Source organism: Geotrypetes seraphini, chromosome 6 (genome assembly GCF_902459505.1).
Source record: "Geotrypetes seraphini chromosome 6, aGeoSer1.1, whole genome shotgun sequence".
NCBI lineage: Eukaryota > Metazoa > Chordata > Amphibia > Gymnophiona > Dermophiidae > Geotrypetes > Geotrypetes seraphini.
In genome coordinates, this window is record NC_047089.1 from 62,523,277 (window position 1) to 62,542,661 (window position 19,385).

At 42.8% G+C, this 19,385-nt stretch overlaps 1 protein-coding gene across 8 annotated transcripts in view; it reads right to left on the reverse strand.

The window, feature by feature from the left end:
* FNDC3A (fibronectin type III domain containing 3A) overlaps positions 1-19,385 on the reverse strand; it is a 240,211-nt gene that overhangs the window by 72,128 nt on the left and 148,698 nt on the right. For all 8 annotated transcript variants that reach the window (XM_033947816.1, XM_033947812.1, XM_033947815.1 and 5 more), the window contains 3 exons: positions 13,700-13,838; positions 7,065-7,133; positions 5,898-6,016 (listed from right to left, as the gene is read on the reverse strand). In XM_033947816.1, the coding sequence (XP_033803707.1) occupies positions 5,898-6,016; positions 7,065-7,133; positions 13,700-13,838 (327 nt within the window). The remainder of the gene's footprint in view (positions 1-5,897; positions 6,017-7,064; positions 7,134-13,699; positions 13,839-19,385) is intronic.

A 19,385-nucleotide genomic window follows, 5' to 3' on the forward strand; every position in this document is an offset into this window, starting at 1 on the left:
AAATTTAACCCTATTTCCCCTTATTACAAAAGCCTACACTGGTTAACCATTAATGTTGCATAATGTTTCAGATACTAACATACATACTCTGCAGAGCCACTTATAAACCTCTTCATCAGCTCTTAGTCAACTTCAATCAGAAAGCTAAAAACATTTCTACTGATCCTCCCTTATCCCAGAGAAGTTAAATACTTGTACAAGCACATATTTAACTCGGTATATACCTACCTTGGTACCAAGACATGGAATAACCTTCCAATGGTTATCAAGATGGAACTTAACTACTACTGATTTTGGAAAAAAACTAAAGACTCCTTTTTGAGAACATTTACTTCATTGACAATTCAATGATGCATTTCCTCTGTATGCACACCACACATATGCTTTGTAATCACAATGATGCCTCTCAGATCCTTTATCCCTGATCCATTTCTCTCACCCAACTCTCCCCATAGCGCTCTATCTACTGTATTCTCTATTGTTTTAACTACAAATGTTATGCAAATCTCAAAATTGTAAGTCATCTTAAATCTACTTAGGCATAGAGCGACCCACAGAAAGAAATTATGCTTAGGGTTACCAGACGTCCAGATTTCCCCGGACATAACCTCCTTTTGAGGACATGTCTGGGGGTCCAGACGGCGTTTTAAAACCCAGCACTTTGTCCGGGTTTTGAAAAGCTTCCCCCGAGACTGCTGGGCAAGAGGGCATCTGCACATGCGTGGATGCCGCGCATGACATCATCGCAAATGCGCATGCACGGATGCCCTCCTGCCCTACCAGAGCAAGCAGTGGGGGGCGAGGCTAGGTCAGGATTAGGGGCCGGACTGGGGCGTAATGGGACCGGGATAGGCAGGCCTGGGGGAGGGTCTAGGGGTCTAATTTTACGAATGTAAAATCTGGCAACCCTAGGTATGCTGAATCTTGGAGTACTCTGTCCATTCTCGCGAGCATACTGCAAAAAGATATCAATCACAGCTTTTGAAACTTCCTCCTCCTCCCAGGAGTCTGCTGCCCCCTTCTGTTCGTTCCAAAGCATGCAAGAGCTCTAGAATAAAAGACAAATGAAGAAGTGACATGGGAAACTCCTCGAAACCAAGGTTCTGATCTGCTCATATAACGTTATAACCGTCAATAATGAAATTGTAATGTATAAATGAACAAACATTACTGCTGAACAGTAAAACACATGAAATAAAAGCAACAGCTTGAATATCAGTGGAGCTCAATTACCTCTTTAGATTCTATTTACAAACTGATTCCGAATCCATAGTCCAACTGGAAGAAGTCTTAACTATGTAGAGGATCATGAAGTTTAAGGCAGAAATAGGCAAATCAGAAATTATCGGGTGGGGGTTCAGCATAGCAGTCCCCAAAGTCCCAGGTAGAAGAGATAATCCTGCTTTCAGTACAAAGGATCCCACTTTTTGATATAGCTTTCAATCCTTAACCCTACTCCTCTACCCTCCAACCCAGCCTGCTGATTAACCGTTCTCTTTAACTGTATCCATGACATCCTCTTTGTCTGTCTTGCCTGTTTAGATTGTAAATTATTTCGAGCAGGGACCATTTTCTTACTCTTCGTGACTCTGTGCAGCGCTGCATGCCTCTGGTAGCGCTATAGAAATAATTAATAGTATTAATAAAAGTAAAATCCTCTTGCACTGCCACATCCACCTTATAGAATTTAGTGAAAGTGTATAGGAAAGACCATGTCGCAGATGTACATCTCTCTTCTGGAGGTATTGCCCTAGATTCTGCCCAAAAGGAAGCCATAAACACCAGTGGTTGTTTGCTGCAGACAATGTAGGTGAAGGAGATCGCTGTCTGAATCCACCAGAAAATGGTTGCCTTGGAGGCTGGTTTGCCTCGGTTGTCTCTTTGGTTAGGACAAAGAGATGGCGAAAACTCATTAGTCACTTCCAGGTAACGTAAGGGAATTCTATGGACGTCCAGTAGCTTCAAAGCCATCTTTCTCCGGTTCTGGCTACTAGCTGCTCAAGGTCTGCTGTCTGGTAAGGACATGGAATGATGATTTTGCACAATAGCCATAAGATCATTCAGGCCCTTGCCAAAAAGCATCTGTCCCTTGAAAGGGAGCCTACTAAATGCAGCTTTGGAGATGGAATCGCCCACCTATTTTTTGATTTATAGCATGCATTGGGCAGAGATGGAGTTATGTGGAGACTCTTGACATGACTCTAATCTACTATAATAAAACCCTAAGTGCTCATGCGCACTTAAAACTTTGTGATCCCTGCGTCCGTGATCCGCCAGTCCTACTAAGCATGCAGAGTTAGAAATGACGACCAAGGACGCAAGGAGGTGGAGAACACAGTGGCGACTCCCCCCTCCTGCCCTCACTCACTCTAAGGCCGGCAGGGTGTTCAAAATTGGCCCACCAGACAACAAACTGCTGCCGCCGCTGCTGCTCTTCATTCGTATCTGCCCTCCTCTTCAAAGCAGCCTGCTGAGGATCGCCGGCCGGCTGTAGCGAACCTGGACAGGGGGAGCAGTGATGGGGTGCTGCTGGACAGGGGGGAGGTAAAAGGAAGGTAGAAGGGCTACTGCTGGACAGAGGGATCAGGGAAGGAGTGCTGCTGGACATGGGGGAGGTAAAAGGAAGGGAGAAGGGCTACTGCTGGACAGGGGGAGCAGGCAAGGGGTGGTGGTGAACAGCCGAGGAAAGAGACAGAAAGACAGCGGCCAAGGAGAGAGAGAGACATAAAGAAAGAAAGACAGAAAGTGGCCAAGGAGAAAGAGAGAAAGAAAGACAGACACACACATCTATTCTAGCACCCGTTAATGTAACGGGCTTAAAGACTAGTTACATCATAAAGTGCATCAGCCATATAGCTCACCCCTTTCAGCACGTGCTGAGGTAATGGCACAGTGACTGTCATGTCCAGGGTTCGCAGCCATGAATGGCAGGCACATGCTATGAAAGCAGCAGCTGATGAGGCCTTAACCTCCAGTGCCAGGACCTCAAACTGCCTCAGAGGATTATATTCACTCTGTGGTCCTGTATATCCTTCAACACGACTCCTCCTTCACTGGATAAGGATGTGCATTTAGTCACCTGTGCCACCGGGGAGTCTAACTTTGGCATAGCAAACATTTACTGGAACTCTTGATCCAGAGGATACAGTCTAGTCATGGTTTTTGCACTTATGAAAGAGCCTTCCAGGACCTCCCAGGGCTCTGTAACCAGGAGTTTCACATCTGGGTGCTACAGAAAGGATGTGGGCTGAGACTGGATCCCACGCAAACAAGAATACTGACATCCCTGGCATTTTGGAAGCAAAATGAGGTGCTTTAGAGAAGTTTGAGAGCTTAGAAAAAAACTGTGAAAATCCAAGATGGCTGCTGCTGGTGAAATTTATTGCTAAAAAAAAAAACAGCTTTAAAATCACTTCATGGTTGACCCTAAACCTAAAAAACTGGATTTTAGGGGAGATGCGTCAAGGCCCATGCTGTAGAAATTGTTTTAAAAAAAGCTTTTGAAGACCTTCTTTCACGCCGCAGCCCCCCCTCACTCCCCCCCCCCCAATTTCTCCCACAGCCTGTCATAGCTTTACTCACAGACCATGTGCTGGGGAAATGGTGCTGCTGCCTGCTTCAGATCTTCTCAGGTACAGCTGTTTTAAGAGAGACCCTTTGCTGCCAGTTGGACCTCCACAGACTGACACTCAATCCCTTAGACCTCTCACAAAAAAGGGGAGTGGGGGGAAATGAAACACTATTTGCGCTTAAATAGAGTATACTACAGCCCTGACCAAGTCAAAGGGGCGAGCAAGCACCAGGTGAGCGGATCCTGAGCCCCACTAATCCTGATCTGTTTCAACAGACTGGCTGAAACAGATCTCTGAAGGATACATCTGCCAGCTGTAGATTTAAAATCTCTGATTTCATTAAAAAGACCGTGACTAGAGTGAAAAAACGCAAGACCATCACAAAATTTAAAAAAAAAAATAAACTGAGCAGATCAGAATATACCTTTCATGCTCGCCTGCAGAAAGAGAACCTGAAGGGAGCAGCAGACTGCTGGGAGAAGGCAGTATGCTCGCAAGAATGGACAGAATACCCTAAGGTTCAGCATACCATTCCTATTGCAGATTAGATTAGATTTGTAGAACAGTAGCAGTCAGGCATCAAATACTTCAAAATTATTAAGTTAGCTGTCACTCAAGTAGTGGTGTAGCGAGAGTGAGAAGGGCCTGGGGCGGTGGCGTTCCTTCCCCCCCCCCCTTTTCCTTCCCCTGTACCTCTTTAACTTTCCAGGCACGATTAGCACCAACTTGCTGCCTGCTTTGACGCTGGCTCTCCCTCTGACATCATTTCCTAGGTGCGGAACCTGGAAGTAACATCAGAGGGAGAGCTGATGCTGGCGTGAGCAACGGGTTGGAGTTTCTGCTCGCGCCGGTAAAGCACTAGAGGTATGGTGGTGGCGGAGGGGGGGAGAGGGAGGGAGTGAAAGTGTGCACATGGCGGCGGGAAGAGTGGAAAGGAGACAAGGATGGATGCCAGCAAAGACAGCCACTGTAAAAATTAGTATGGCTTTTAGTTTCAGTTCATGCTTGTAAAGGCTATTTTTCTTGGAGGTAAAACATGGTCTTTCATTATTTAAATTATCGTATATTCTAGTATGGATACTGTGGATTTAGCAGAGGGATGCTCTGATAATGACCAACAGTTCTCACTGGTTCACATTTACACAACCAAACTTGAGTTTTCAGTTTTGACTGCAGTTCTAGTATTGGCTGAAAGCTTTCAGATAGTTTTGGTTTCAGTCAAAACTGAAAGAAAGCAGTTTTGGTCAGCCGCTACTTGAAAGTAACTTGCTTTGAACTACTGAGAAAGACATGAGCTTAATCCAAAATCCCACTAGTCATCACCTCCCTTCCCACCAATTCAATACCTTCCTCTTCTAAGGAAATCGCCCCTTTCTGATTTTGCATCCATTGTGTGCTATACCTTCTGGTTTCTGTTCCCTCATTCTGACTTTTAAGTGTGTATCTCTGAAAATCTGCTGCTAGAATTTAGAAAAAAATATAAGTATCAAAACAGTGGTTCCCTGAGGTGAAGAATGGACTAGAGCAGTGTTTCTCAACTCGGTCCTAGAGTAGCCCCTTGCCAGTCAGGTTTTCAGGATATCCACAATGAATATGCAAGAACTTGATTTGCATACACTGCCTCCATTATATGCAAATTTTTTTTCAAGAATATTCATTGTGGATATCCTGAAAACCTGACTGGCAAGGGGGTACTCCAGGACTGAGTTGAGAAACACTGGACTAGAGAAAGAAAACCAGATAAGAAAAGGCTGGAGGAAAAGTAGACAGATGTGGAGGGGTTGTAGCAAACAGTCTAGTAATGAGGATTGGAGAGGACAGAGAGAAAATGGAGAAGGTTGGGGGAGGGGAGAGAGTGAGACATGTGGGTGTAGTTAGAGGAGAGACAGACTGGTAGGGCCAACCTAAGCTGGAATGAGTTGAAAAGAGAAACATGAAAAGACAGCAACCAAGTATAACTGATGAGGATGGATTGGAGAAACCCTCAAATATTTGGCAGTTTAAAAGATATGCACACCATCATAAAGGCTGGGAATCCTTATTCCAGGACAAATGTATTATATTTCACCCCTTCCCAGTGGAACTGCAAAAAGGAAATAGCAGGTTAGGTACTGTTTTTTTAAATAATATAAACAGTGCATAATTTTCTACAGTTTTTCAGGTGCTCCATCCACCATCCACTGTTTTTGTAAACAATTTGTCCTACAGTTTAAGGTAGAATATCACAAACTCCATTTTAGAAATAATCTGATAAAGTTCCAGGATACTGCTTAAGGGTTATATTTCTCAAGTGAAATGAGTCATACAGTGGATAGATATCATTACCGCACTCTTTCCTCCTTCACTGATGCAGTAAACACGCAAGCGATAGGAGCAGCCAGGACTAAGTCGATCACACAAATGTTCCCTAGCAGCTCCACTGTATACCATATCCCATTTGTTCCCTGAAAGATTAAGAATTGATGTGCAGTCAGCCATGGTCTGATTTTTGACATTTCCATATAATGGACACAGCAAGTATCCTAGTACCACTAAATAACTGTGATTTGTCAAACCAAAAAAAATCAAAGTTTGCTTATAGTTTCCTGGAAATGATCTAATTATTTCATGAATACAGGTTCCTTTGCAAATTTGTATAAATTTGTTGAAGTGAAATATCTCTGTTACTCAGTCTACCCATTGGATAGCAAGGACAATTTGTTTTTAATAAAGCTGTTCAAATGTGCTTACTGGATCAGTAATAATGTTAGAATCAAATAAAGGGAGCAGAGAATAGCCTAAGCAGACCATGCTAAGCAGACCATAAAATGCATTTTAATTGAGTTCTATTTTAATTTTCCTTTATAAAATATGAACCTGATAAAAAGAAAGGGGAAAACAGACTGTTTTGACACAGAGAATTGTTGTTATTAAAGAAGCAGAAGCTTGAGAAATGAGGAGACTTTTTACATTTGTTCAAAGGCAGATATATTGTTAGGTCGCTAATGAAACTTGAGTCTTATGTAATAATGTTTGCTAGTTACTTCTAAACAGTGTGCATTGCCATACGGAAGCCCTAGGTGCCTGCTTGGAGTGGCACAAACTGATTGGGAATGATAATGCAGCAAAAGCTATGCTCACAGGTCCTGAAGGGAGGGAGAGAGTCTTAGCTATCACTCAAAGACAACCTGTGTAAACTTCAGTTAAAATTTGGAGGGAGATGGAAGCTGTGGACATTGGCCAACAAAGGTATAACAGGTAGTCTGAGTTGGAGTTATAAATCAGAAGACAAAACTTTGATAGCTGTGAATGAAGGCCCATAGCATTATAGCATAAAGGAGAAAGTTGATATTGAGCTTGAAGTTCAAAACAGGAAGAGGAAACTGTTGTGTCAGAAAAAAAATATCAACTGGAAATCAGAAATAACTGTTTACAGCAGAATACAACCATAAAGTAAGATGATTTAAAAAAAACAAAAACAACCCAACCAGATTAAGCTACAATTATTCTTACCACTAGTTCCTTCTGACATTTCCATAATAAATGTAGTTACTGTTGCCCCGCCATCATCTTTTGGAGGATCTACAAAAGAGAAAGATGAAATTTACTTTTACCAGATAATTTTCTTTCTTGAATTCTGCTGGACAAAGTCTAGACTAGTAAATTACATACCCTTGCCAGCAGATGGAAGCAGAGAAAACCCCCTCAGAATCTAAATGACATCACCAGTATAACAAGGTGGAACAGTCAGGATCATGTCAGTATGTTTATGCCAAAAGTTAAAAGTAATAGTACAACAAAAAAAACCACCCACCCTTCAGGGATACATCTGTAGAACAAGAAACTATTTACACTTGCCTTTATGCAGGCCACTAAAAAAGTACAAATAGATGATTTGTTTTGTGAAAGGAATTGGTGACCTCCAGACAATAGATATGTGCCCTGCAAACAACCAGTTAATGTAATGATACCTAATCCTCCTTTGGAAGGCTTCTGGAAAGAAGGAAGAGAAACCACATGACTTACATGAAATGGCAATAGCACTTTTGGCAGAAAAGAGGGAACTGTATGAATGATAACTGAGTCCATAGAAAAAGACAGATAAGGATCACTAAAGTAAAGAGTCTGAAACTCCAAAATCCTCCAAGTCAAGCATATGTTGTTGTTAGGTGCCATTGACTCATATTCGAATCCTAGCAACTTGATGAATTGCGGATCCAAAAAGAAACCTGGTTTTGTGCTAGTCTGGAAAGGTCCTCCAGCGTCATTCCCATGGTTGTCCAGCCATCTGATTGCATGCAGCCCTCTTCGCCAGGTTCCTTCAAATCTTCTCAAGTATGATGTCCTTCTCCAGTGATCTCTTTCTTTTGATGGTGTGACCAAAATAAGGAAGTTGTAACTTCATCATTTAGGCTTCAAGAGACATAACCGGTTTAATTTCTTCTAGAATCGATTTGTTAGTTCTTTTGGTGGTTCACGGCACGCCTAAAATCCTACTCCAGCACCAAAGCTCAAATGAGTCAATCTTTCTGTCTTGTTTCTGCAGTTTCCAGCTTTTGCATCTATAACTGACCACTGAGAAAATGAGTCTGATCTTTGTTTGGAGTGTTGCCTCCTTGTCTTTGAATACTTTGTCGAGAGCCTTCATTGAAAAGCAACCAAGTGCTAATCCGTAGAGTATGTTCTTCCTGCTAGTTGCTTCTTTGTTTAACAAAAGAGCCCAGGAGATTGGAATCCTTTACAACTTCTATTCTATCGCTTTCAAGTTCAAAAGCGTCATCATTTTCCGTGTTCATGATCTTCATCTTATGTTCAGTTCTAATCCCATGTTATGACTTTTGGCTTTGACTTTTCTCAGTAGATACAGCCTGTTTTCTTTGCTGCTAGTGATGAGCGTTGTATCATCTGCATAGCACAGGTTGTTTATATGTCGGCCACTAACTTTGAAACCGACACACTTCATCCAAATTTGCTTTTCTGAAGATGGTTTGACCATACAGGTTGAACAGGTAAGGCGACAAGATGCATCCATACCTGATGCCATATTTTATTGGAAACCAATCAGTGTTACCGTATTCAATTCTCACTGCAGCTTCTTGATTTTCACATAAGTTCTTTATCAGCTGAGTTGTATGTTTGGGTATTCCCATTTGCATTAGAGTTCTCCATAGTTTATTGTGATCCACAATGTCAAAAGTTTTGCTGTAGTCAATGAAGCAAAAGTATAGGGATTTTTAATATTCTTTGCTCTTCTTCAATATCCATCTAACATCACCTTTCTTCAATATAGGTATGAACAGTGATCTTCTCCAATCAGTTAGCCATGTTTTTTTCCTTCCAAATTTGTTGACACAGTTGAGGGCCATGATAGCGCCTTTTATTAATTCAATTGGAATACCGTTGATATCAGGTGACTTGTTTTTCCGATAAAGCTTTAATTGCTACTATTACTTCTTCTTTTAAAATATTTTCCCACAGCCATTGGCTTATTTTTTTTCCATTTTACAATTAATATTCATGATTTCGATTGAGTTAGTTATGTCTAGGGGATGGAGGAGCTGGATGTCGTCAGCATAAGCGAATGGTGTAAAACCTATAGATTGGCACAGTGTAAGAAGTGGTGCCAGGAAAATATTGAATAGTAAAGGAGACAGGATGAAACCTTGAGGAATACTGTAGTTATTAGTATAGCATTCAGACAAAATTAATCAAATCCCTGACTCGGATCACCTGAGGATCGTCACAGGGGAACTTCTTCGGCCCGCATGAGTTCAGAGGCATCTTCACACTTGCGCTTTACCGCCAATGCCGAGTTGCCATTCGAGGGCTCTAGGGGAGATTTATGCCCCAACAAACGAACTGTGACTAAGACTCAGGAGGGACTAGAGGGGGCCAAGCCCAGCGCTTCTGCCCCTCACATGCCCTATGGCATGTGGCAAATGGATGCTCCTCAGCCAATCATCCAGTACAAAGCAGGCATGATACAGGGGAAAAAAAGCCTGGGAAGTCCACAGAAATTGATTATTAGCCAAACTCAGGTGTTTTGAGGCAGAAAGACTTTAAAAAGAAAATTGGGAAATCCAAGATGGCCACCAAAGCAGTGTTTTGGCACCAAAAATGGCCCAGGTGAACATTTTTTTAAAAATTATTTTATTTATCAATTTCAAAATAATTACAAGAAAATAAAACTTCTGGTTAAAGAAATACAATAAGTATAAATGTTAACTTCACATAAATCAAACAGAATAACTTTTCCCCTTCCTTAGACCACAATTATTTGAGAGGGAAGTTAAGGCAGGAAAATAATGAGAGGATCTTTTCTACGCTATATCTTTAAGGAAAGGCTATAGCACTCAAAATCTGACCCATACTTCTTTTCATTCAGTTATGTTAAGGCGATTCTCTTTAGCTCCAGAAATGCTTTCAATTGTTCTGGAAGAAAAAAAAGATATATTACACTTCAGCATATTTGACAATGCACTTGAAGGGGTAAATCAATAGAAAAGTGGCCCCCAGGTCCTGGGTCTCTTGTCTCATAGAAAGAAATTGTTTTCTTCTTTCCTGTGTGATTATGCCCAAATTCTTTTTCCATGGAATAATTCTTTAGTAAGATGGAAATACTGTTTCATAAAGGCATCCAAGTCCTGCTAGAATACAAATGATACCAACAGGGTCGTTCTAATTGAAGAAACTGAGATAGATGTCTCCAAAATCATTGATATACGTATTCTCCAAATTTATCTGAGGAGATTGGGTATTTCCTCCCTCCCTTACATCTTGGGAATATTTAGGAGATAGTGGAAGATAGTAAATCTTATTTAACGGAGGAATAAGATCAGGGGAACACTTTACAATTTCTACCAAATATCCTTTGAACATCCCAGAAGTCTTAGGGAAATTCAGGATTCAGACATTTAATCTTCGATTAAAGTTTTCAATATTCTCTTTCTGTGTAACGCTGTATTGTCTTTAATCACAAGAACTTTGTAGTCCTGAGGCCCATATGAACTTAATGAAATTCCAAAAATTCATGGAAGGGGTTTTTGGAAGTAAGGAACCTTATAGAAAGCCGCAGTTACCCTTAAATCTTTGAATTTCAGGACCCCTACCTGTTGTCTCCCATAGACAGTAATGCATTGTATTCACAGAACTGGAATGTGCTTTGCCTACATCAGCTCTCACTGCAGCTGGATTATGGAGAAGATTTCTAACTCACACAAGCTTGTAGATTCCTCCAGGTACTTGTCTCTTTGGTTTGCCTTTTAGTTAGACCCCGAGTGTTTGAAACCCTTAACCCCACTAACTCCTAACATGCCTTTGGGGAGGAGGGAGAAACAGCCGGCACTCGTTACATCCTCTCATCCAACACAGGGCCAATCAGCCTGCGCACCAGCGACTGAAAATCAGGGCGAGCTGCACTCTCAGGGTAACTCTACCTGAGCTCCCTTAAATGTTAGTGCAGGCCGGCTAGTTAGGTTCCCTGTAAAAGGGTTGCCTTCCCAGCTACAGCCCTCTGAATTCAGAGGCTGTTATCTTTTCCCAGGCAGGGCAACCTCTGTAGTACCAGAAAACCTCATAAGAGATACAGAGCAGAAAAAAAAGAAAAGAAAAAGAAACACCACCTCTTCTCGCTTGCACAAGGAAAAACTGAGGAACTGAGGCACTACCCAGTGACACAAGGGGACAGAGTTCAAAATGTAGATGATGCCTTCTACAGACTTTGCAGATGAAGGGGGGAAAAAACCACTTGTCAAGCCTACTGTACCCTTTGCACTAGAAGGGGACATAACTCGCTAGTTTGGACTGGTCTAGTAGGATAAAGAAAGTACATTACTCTTTACTGTAGTCTGCCATAAGACTTTATACATATCAGCACATACTGTAGAACAGTGTTTCTCTACTTCTTCAAGCCAAGTACCCCCCAAGTCTAACAAATATCAACAGAGTACCCCCGCCCAGGCTCCGCCCCCTAATCCCACACCCATATCAGTACTAATTGTAATATAATTTCTTCCATCCATTTTTCAAATACACACAAAATAATCGTATTAATACACAATGGTAACCACAAAATTTTTAAAAACACAAAGCACACTGTATGCACAGAAAATGTTAATCATCATTTATATTCTTTTTTTTTAAGAGGTCAAGGCAGATGACTTTAAAATATGCAATGTCAGCTCAGTAACAACTATAGAAAAATAGACAAATATAGTGCAAAATATAGACAGCAGATATAAATTCTCAAAATTGACACATTTTGATCACTAAACAGAAAATAAAATCATTTTTCCTACCTTTGTTGTCTGGTGATTTCAGGAGACTCTGGTTGCGCATCCTTCTGACTATGCATCCAATATTTATTTCTTTCTGCCTCCTGAACGCTTCCTCTCCTCCGGATCTCATTCCCTCCCCCAACCAACATCTCTCTCTGTACCTCCATGATTCCAACTTTTTTTCCTCTCTCCTCCACCCCTATTGGCAACTTGTCTCCCTCTCTCTTTCATTGTCCATCTGTCTTGAGAGATCCAGACATCTCTCCCACCCCCTCTACTGCCACATCCAACATTTCTCCCTCTCTCATCCCCTGGATCATGTGCAGCATTTTTCACCACTGTCCATCAGCCCCATGCCCATTTTTCCTTCTATCACCTCCCTCCATCACTATGTCCAACATTCCTTCCCGTTGCATCCCCTTCAATCTGTCCCTCTGTTCCCTCTCCACCACCATATCCAACATTTTCCCCTCTCATCCTTCTATTCCCATGCATCTCTACCTCACTCCTCTCTCTATGCTCAATTTTCTTCTTTTCCCATGTGCACCATTCCTTTGCCTCTTACTCACACACTTATGCCCAACAATTCTCCCTTTCTAATTCCTTCCTTCTATGTTCCAAGTTAGTGCCCCCTTCCTCCCTTCCTTCTGTGTCCCATGTTCATGCCCCCTCCCTTCCTTCTGTGTCCAGAGTTCGAGCCCCCCCCCTCCCTGCCTTTCAGGTTTGGCCCAAAATCATGCTCCTCCCATGTCCCAACGTGCTCCTTCCCTCCCTCCTCCCTCCAAGATCATGTCCCCTCTCTCCCTTACTTGCTCGAGCTGCACTCGCTCCTTCTGCCTTCAGCGGCACTCACTGCAGGGATGCATAGGCAGCCATTCACACACTGCACGTGGCTGACCCACAATCCTTCCCTCTGATGTCAGAGAGAAGGTTTCTGGGTCAGCTACGTGCGTGTGAACTGCAACCTGCCTCTCCCTGCAATGAGAGCTGCTGAAGGCAGAAGGAGGTAACTGGGACCCCCACCCGCTGACCCGGAAGGCTTTCCTCTGACATCAGCTCTGACATAAGAGGGAAGTCCTCTGGTCAGCTTCAGTGGAGGGTGGCTGGCAGGAAGGAGTGATCTCCGCCGGTGGCTTCGACAGAGAGGGGCGAGCAGGAAGGAGGGATCCCCAGCAGCAGCTTCAATGGAGGGCAGGAAGGAGGGATCCCGGTGGCGGCTTCAGCGGGCGGGTAGGCAATATCCTCAGCTGCGCCAGTGCCGCATACTCCCAACCAGCAGTTTGCATGCCTATAAGGGTATGCGTACCGCGTGTTGAGAAGCACTGCTGTAGAACAGCATTAATATACTGCTATTTACTTTAATATAATTCCATCTGTAGAAGATCATTCAACTGTCAGGGGTCACAACGTCTATACCTAAGCTTTGCCTTGGCTCACACAATTAGCAGTAAATTGAGGGTGGATACCAGATTCTCTAGGGAAAACAGATATAGTAACAAGGTCATTTCCTAACAGCATATGTGAACACAATTAACATATACTATTTGCCACAGGGCCCACTGCAAAACATGGGCCTTGCAGCATACAAAACATATTAATAGTGTTAGCATACCCTGTTAGGAAATGACCTCCCTAAATGAGTTCAGAGTTCTGTGAAATGTGTCCTTAAAATTATGGTATCCTTTGTGAAGAGCTACTTGCCAGGTAGCTCTTCACAAAGGATGTCAGGTATGCCAGGAGCAGTTCTTAAGAGTTATCTTTTGGACAGATAAGGGTTAATTAAAAGAAGAGACAGCATAAAAATAAGGTTCCAAGAAAAAAATAAATTAACTGTATAATGCTAGATGTATATAGACGATATAAACCTTTTACCCCAACTTATCTTGAAATTCTGAGCATGTATTCTTCCTTTAACAAAAGGCTTTGAAGGTGCTCCAGGTTTGTCTGGACAAGTAGCAAATTCTACTACCTCACTTGGACTGCTTTTGCCTTCAGAGTTATATGCAATAACCTATTAAATATGTAAAAAAAAAAAAGAAAGAACAAATTAAATATATTTTATAAAACCAATGTCTATATGAAATACTTTTAATAATAGAGTAATATTAAAATTGTTAATATTAGTAATAGTAATATTATTAGAGCTTTTGAACATGGCTTGTCTCAATAACAAAAACAATATAATAAAATCTTTTATTGAATAGGGTCTTTATAAAATATAATTATTGACTTTGACAAAGAAAGTAGTATTATCAATGAGTGCTTCACAATCTGTTTTAATTTCAATGCATATTTCTGAGCTGGCTTTTATAATTTACAAAATTATAACAAACCAGCAGACTCTAGTATGAGGGAGTGCTGAAAAGTTCTCAATCCAACCAACTTCTTAAATTGTGAACATTATTTTGTTACTATAGCTGAAAAGAATGTTATTTTATTTTGCAAAGTGCCAATCTGCAGAATTGTTTGTTTTGACATCATTTCAAATCACTAATTGAACCATGTCAATGAAAAGTATGGAACTCTAGCCATCATGAAGTTCCTATTCTTGCAGGAGAAAATTCCAAAGGAAATCCATGAATGTATGATGCAAACATTGAATAACAAATGCCCATCATACTCCACAATGAAGAATTGGTGTGTAAACTTTCAGCATGGAGATTTTGAGACTGAAGATGCAGCAAGGTCTAGGAGGCCTCAAACAGTATCAACTCCTGAAATTGTTGACTATGTCCATGATCTGATATTGGCAGATCGTTCAATATTGGCTAAAACAATGGCTGAGACATTACAGATATCCAGGGAACATATTGTGTGTAAAATCCACAAGCAGCTGGGTATACAGAGCTATCAGCCAAGTGGGTGCCCAAATATTTGCATGCTGAGAAAAAACGTTAAGTGGATACTTCCAAGTTGATTTTGCAGCATTTTCAGCAAGCTGGTGCCAACTTTTTGGAACGACTAGTTATTGTTGATGAAACCTTATTACACCACTATGATCCTGAGATAAAATAACAGTCCATGTAATGACGGCACTCAGGTTCTCCAAGGCCAAGGAAATTCAGCTGAAAAAGGGAGGAGCTGATGCCCCTGTATAAGTAATCGATGAGGCCTCAGCTGGAATACTGTGCTCAGTTTTGGAGGTCATATTTTCGTTGCCTTTCTCTGGACTGCTTCGAGTCTTCTTACATTCTTAGCAAGATGAAATCTGGATTGCACCGACAGACTATGAGAAGAGGCTTGAATATGTATACCCTCGAGGAAAGAAAGGATAGAGGAGATATGATACAGGCATTTAAATACTTAAAGAGATAATGGTTACTGGTGATGGGAAGACTGGATGGGCCTTTTGGCCTTTATCTGCCATAATGTTTCTATGTAATCTACAAACAAATCTCTTCCAGAGACGGAGTATCAGTAACACTAGAGGACATAAGATGAGACTGTAGGTTAGTAGACTCGAGAGGAAAGTCAAGAAAGAAGAAATTAGGGCTTACCTGCTAATTTTATTTCTTTTAGTCCCTCCAGACAGGCACAGACGAATGGGTTTACACACCTCTACCAGCAGGTGGAAACTTAGAACAAATGACCTCTGTGATAAGTATAAGTGGATTGTGCAATCCCAAAGTCAGTCTTCGAATAGCAAAGCAGCAAAATAAGCCACCCACTAGCTCAGTACACACAACTGTCAAATATCTAAACTTTTTTAAAATTGATTGCTACTCTATCTTCAACATAAACCAGAGAAAGACCCCCCCACCCCACCCCAAAAGAACTAAAAAGCCCACCAGCTAAACCAGTAGACCAAAAGATCGCTGCCCAGGAAGGATCATCTGACTTCCTACAGCAAGTAAAGAATAGAGAAAGCCTTCATCTAAAGTATGCTACACTGAAAATTCAACGATCACTGACAAAACACACAACCAGTCTTTAGGTGGGTTCTGTGTTGGTTAGAAGGGACTAAAAGAAAGGAAATTAGCAGGTAAGCCCTAATGTATCCTTCTATAGTGTACCAAAACAGTGACCATTATGGGTGGGACCCCTGGAGGCCCGACTGAAGAACCCGTGTACCAAAAGTTGTGTTTGTATGTCTACTTGATAATGTCACACAAAGGAATGCAGAGACAACCAAACTACTTCCTTAAAATATCCACCAGGAGCACAATGCCCACTCCTTCCAGGAGGCCACCTGCCCCCTTGTTAAGTGAGCTTTAAGGAAAGCAGGGACCATCTTTCTTCAATAGATATGTAAACGCAATAGCTTCCTTAATCCAGCAAGCAATGGAGGCCTTGGAAGCTGCCTCTCTTTTCTGGGGGTCACCCAACAGAATGAACAATGGAACTCCTGAGTTCGCTTGATGTAAGTATACAACACCTGCCCGACATCTAACTTGTGAAACGGATTCTAAAGAGTCATTCCTATCCCCATTATCGGCAGCGATACCGTCTGATTGACATGAAAGGGAGTAATGACCTTAGGCAGAAAGGAGGAAAGTAGATGCAGGACCACCCACTCCCTAGAAAACTCAAGAAAGGAAGCCTGACAAGAAAAAGCCTGTAAGTCAGACACCCGCCATGCCAATACGATGGCCACCAAAAAGACTGCCTTCAAGCAGAGATTTTTAGAGAACAGATTCATAAAGATCCAAAAGGAGGCTCAACCAAGACTGACAAGACCAGAATATGATCCCAGGAGGGCACTAGCAAACACACCGGAAGATGCAGAAGACGCACTGCTCGCAGAAACCAAATCACATTTAGGTGAACTGTTAGGTACTTCCCCTGAATGATGCCCATAAAAGCTGCCAAAGCCATTGCCTGCATTCTCAAAAATGACCAGGCAAGGCCCTTTTCTAAACCACCATGAAGGAAATCTAAAATCTACAGTAAAGGGGAGCTATGGAGCGCGAGGCACATCAGTCCTTGAACATTCGCCAGATACAAACATAAGTTCAAAACTTGGACAACTTCCTAGAGCTCAACATAGTCAAAATCACCCAGCCAGAGAACCCTCTTCTGGTCAACTGTGCCCTCTCAAGAGCCAAGCCGTAAGACAGAATGGAGCTGGATCAAATAGGCGAATGGGCCTCTGAGACAAGAGAGAGTCCAAGAGAGGAAGGAACAGAGGATCTGCCACTAAAAAGATGAACCAGATCCCTGTACCACAGTCAACAGGGTCAATCGATCCCACATCTGAATAATCAGGTTGAAGGCTTCGGGCCTAAGACTCCACTCTCCCAGGTCCAGAACATGCCAACTGAGATAATCCGCCTGAAAGGTTTCTACTCCAGTGATATGAGGTGCCAAAAGGTCCTGAAGGTGGGCTTTCACCCACTCCAGCAACACGGCTGTCTCCTGCACTACCAATCATCTCTTGGTTTACTTTTGTCAATTCACATATACTACTGCTGTTGGATTTTCTACATGCCTGATGTGGATTGGGACACACTTACCTCTGCTTCCGGCAGCAGTAGGAGGCTATTGAACTCTTTGAGGGGAGCACGTCTCAGGCAACTGGTGCTGGACCCAACAAGGGATCAGGCAATACTGGACCTGTTACTTACCAATGGGGAAAGTGTCACAGAAGTCTCGGTGGGAGAAACACTGGCCTCCAGCGACCACAACATGATATGGTTCAATCTTAGGAAAGGCTTCACTAAACCTACCACACTGACCAAGGTCCTCAAATTCAAGGACACAAACTTCCAGAACATGAGAGAATTTGTTCACCAGGTGCTACAAAGCCAAGCAGAAACCAATAGCGTAGAAGAAATGTGGTCGACTCTGAAAGCCACCATACAGGAAGCGACAAACCGCTATGTTAAATTAGTAAGTAAACGGCGTATGAACAATAAGCCGCAGTGGTTCACTGCGGAGATCTCAGACCTCATCAAGAAGAAGAAAAGAGCATTCATCTCTTACAAACAATCAGGGAAAAAAGACTCTAGAGCAGAATACTTGACCAAGTCTACAGCCGTCAAAACTGCAGTCAGGGAGGCTAAATTCCACATGGAAGAGTCTCTAGCAAAGAACAACCAGAAGGGAGATAAATCATTCTTCAGGTACATCAGTGACAGAAGAAAAAACTCGGGAGGGATAGTACGTCTTAGGAAACCAGACGGAGAATATGTGGAAAAAGACTCGGAAAAGGCACAACTATTAAATGAATATTTCTGCTCAGTCTTCACCTGAGAAGCGCCGGGGCAAGGCCCTCAGCTACAGACAAGGGTTAGCTCGGCTGACCCATTTAATAATTTCAAGTTTACACCCAGCAGTGTCTACGATGAACTGTCAAGGCTCAAGGTTAACAAGGCTATGGGGCCTGACAACCTACACCCCAGGGTGCTCAGGGAGTTGAGTGATGTCTTGGCGGAACCGCTGTCCGTGCTCTTCAACCTCTCCCTTAGTACAGGCAGCGTCCCATTGGACTGGAGGACGGCTAACGTCATTCCACTTCACAAGAAAGGCTCAAAAATTGAGGCAGCAAACTATAGACCGGTGAGTCTCACATCAGTATTGAGCAAACTAATGGAAACCTTAATCAAACACCAATTAGACACAATCCTTGATGAGGAGAACCTGCGGGATCCCCGTCAACATGGATTTACTAAGGGGAGATCCTGCCAATCCAACCTGATCAGCTTCTTTGACTGGGTGACGAGGAAGCTAGATGTTGGGGAGTCCTTGGACATCGTGTACCTGGACTTTAGCAAAGCATTCGATAGTGTACCACACCGCAGGTTGCTAAGTAAAATGAGTTCTATAGGATTGGGCGAGACATTGACAAAATGGGTTGGGAACTGGCTTGGAGGTAGGCTTCAAAGGGTAATGGTAAACGGCACCCCCTCTGAAATGACGGAGGTGATCAGTGGAGTGCCCCAAGGCTCGGTCTTGGGCCCGATCCTGTTCAATATCTTCATAAGTGACTTGACAGAAGGGCTCCGAGGTAAAATAACATTATTCGCCGATGACGCCAAGCTAAGCAATGTAGTGGGCAAAAGCACAACGGACAAAAACTCAATGCCCGACAACATGATGCACGATCTACTCCTACTGGAGCGCTGGTCTAGGACCTGGCAACTCAGTTTCAATGCCAAAAAATGCAAAGTTATGCACTTGGGTAGCCAAAATCCATGCAGGACTTATACCCTTAATGGTGAGATCCTAACAAGAACAGTAGCAGAGCGAGACTTAGGGGTTATCGTCAGTGAGGACATGAAGGCTGCCAATCAAGTGGAGAAAGCTTCATCCAAGGCAAGACAAATCATGGGTTGCATACGCAGGGGTTTCGTCAGCCGTAAGCCGGAGGTCATTATGCCATTGTATAGATCCATGGTGAGGCCCCACCTGGAGTACTGTGTGCAATTTTGGAGGCCGCATTATCGCAAGGACGTGCTGAGGATGGAGTCGGTCCAGAGAATGGCCACTCGGATGGTCTCGGGACTCAAGGATCTCCCATACGAGGAACGGCTGGAAAAATTGCAGCTATACTCACTCGAGGAGCGCAGAGAGAGGGGAGACATGATCGAGACGTTCAAATATCTCACGGGCCGAGTCA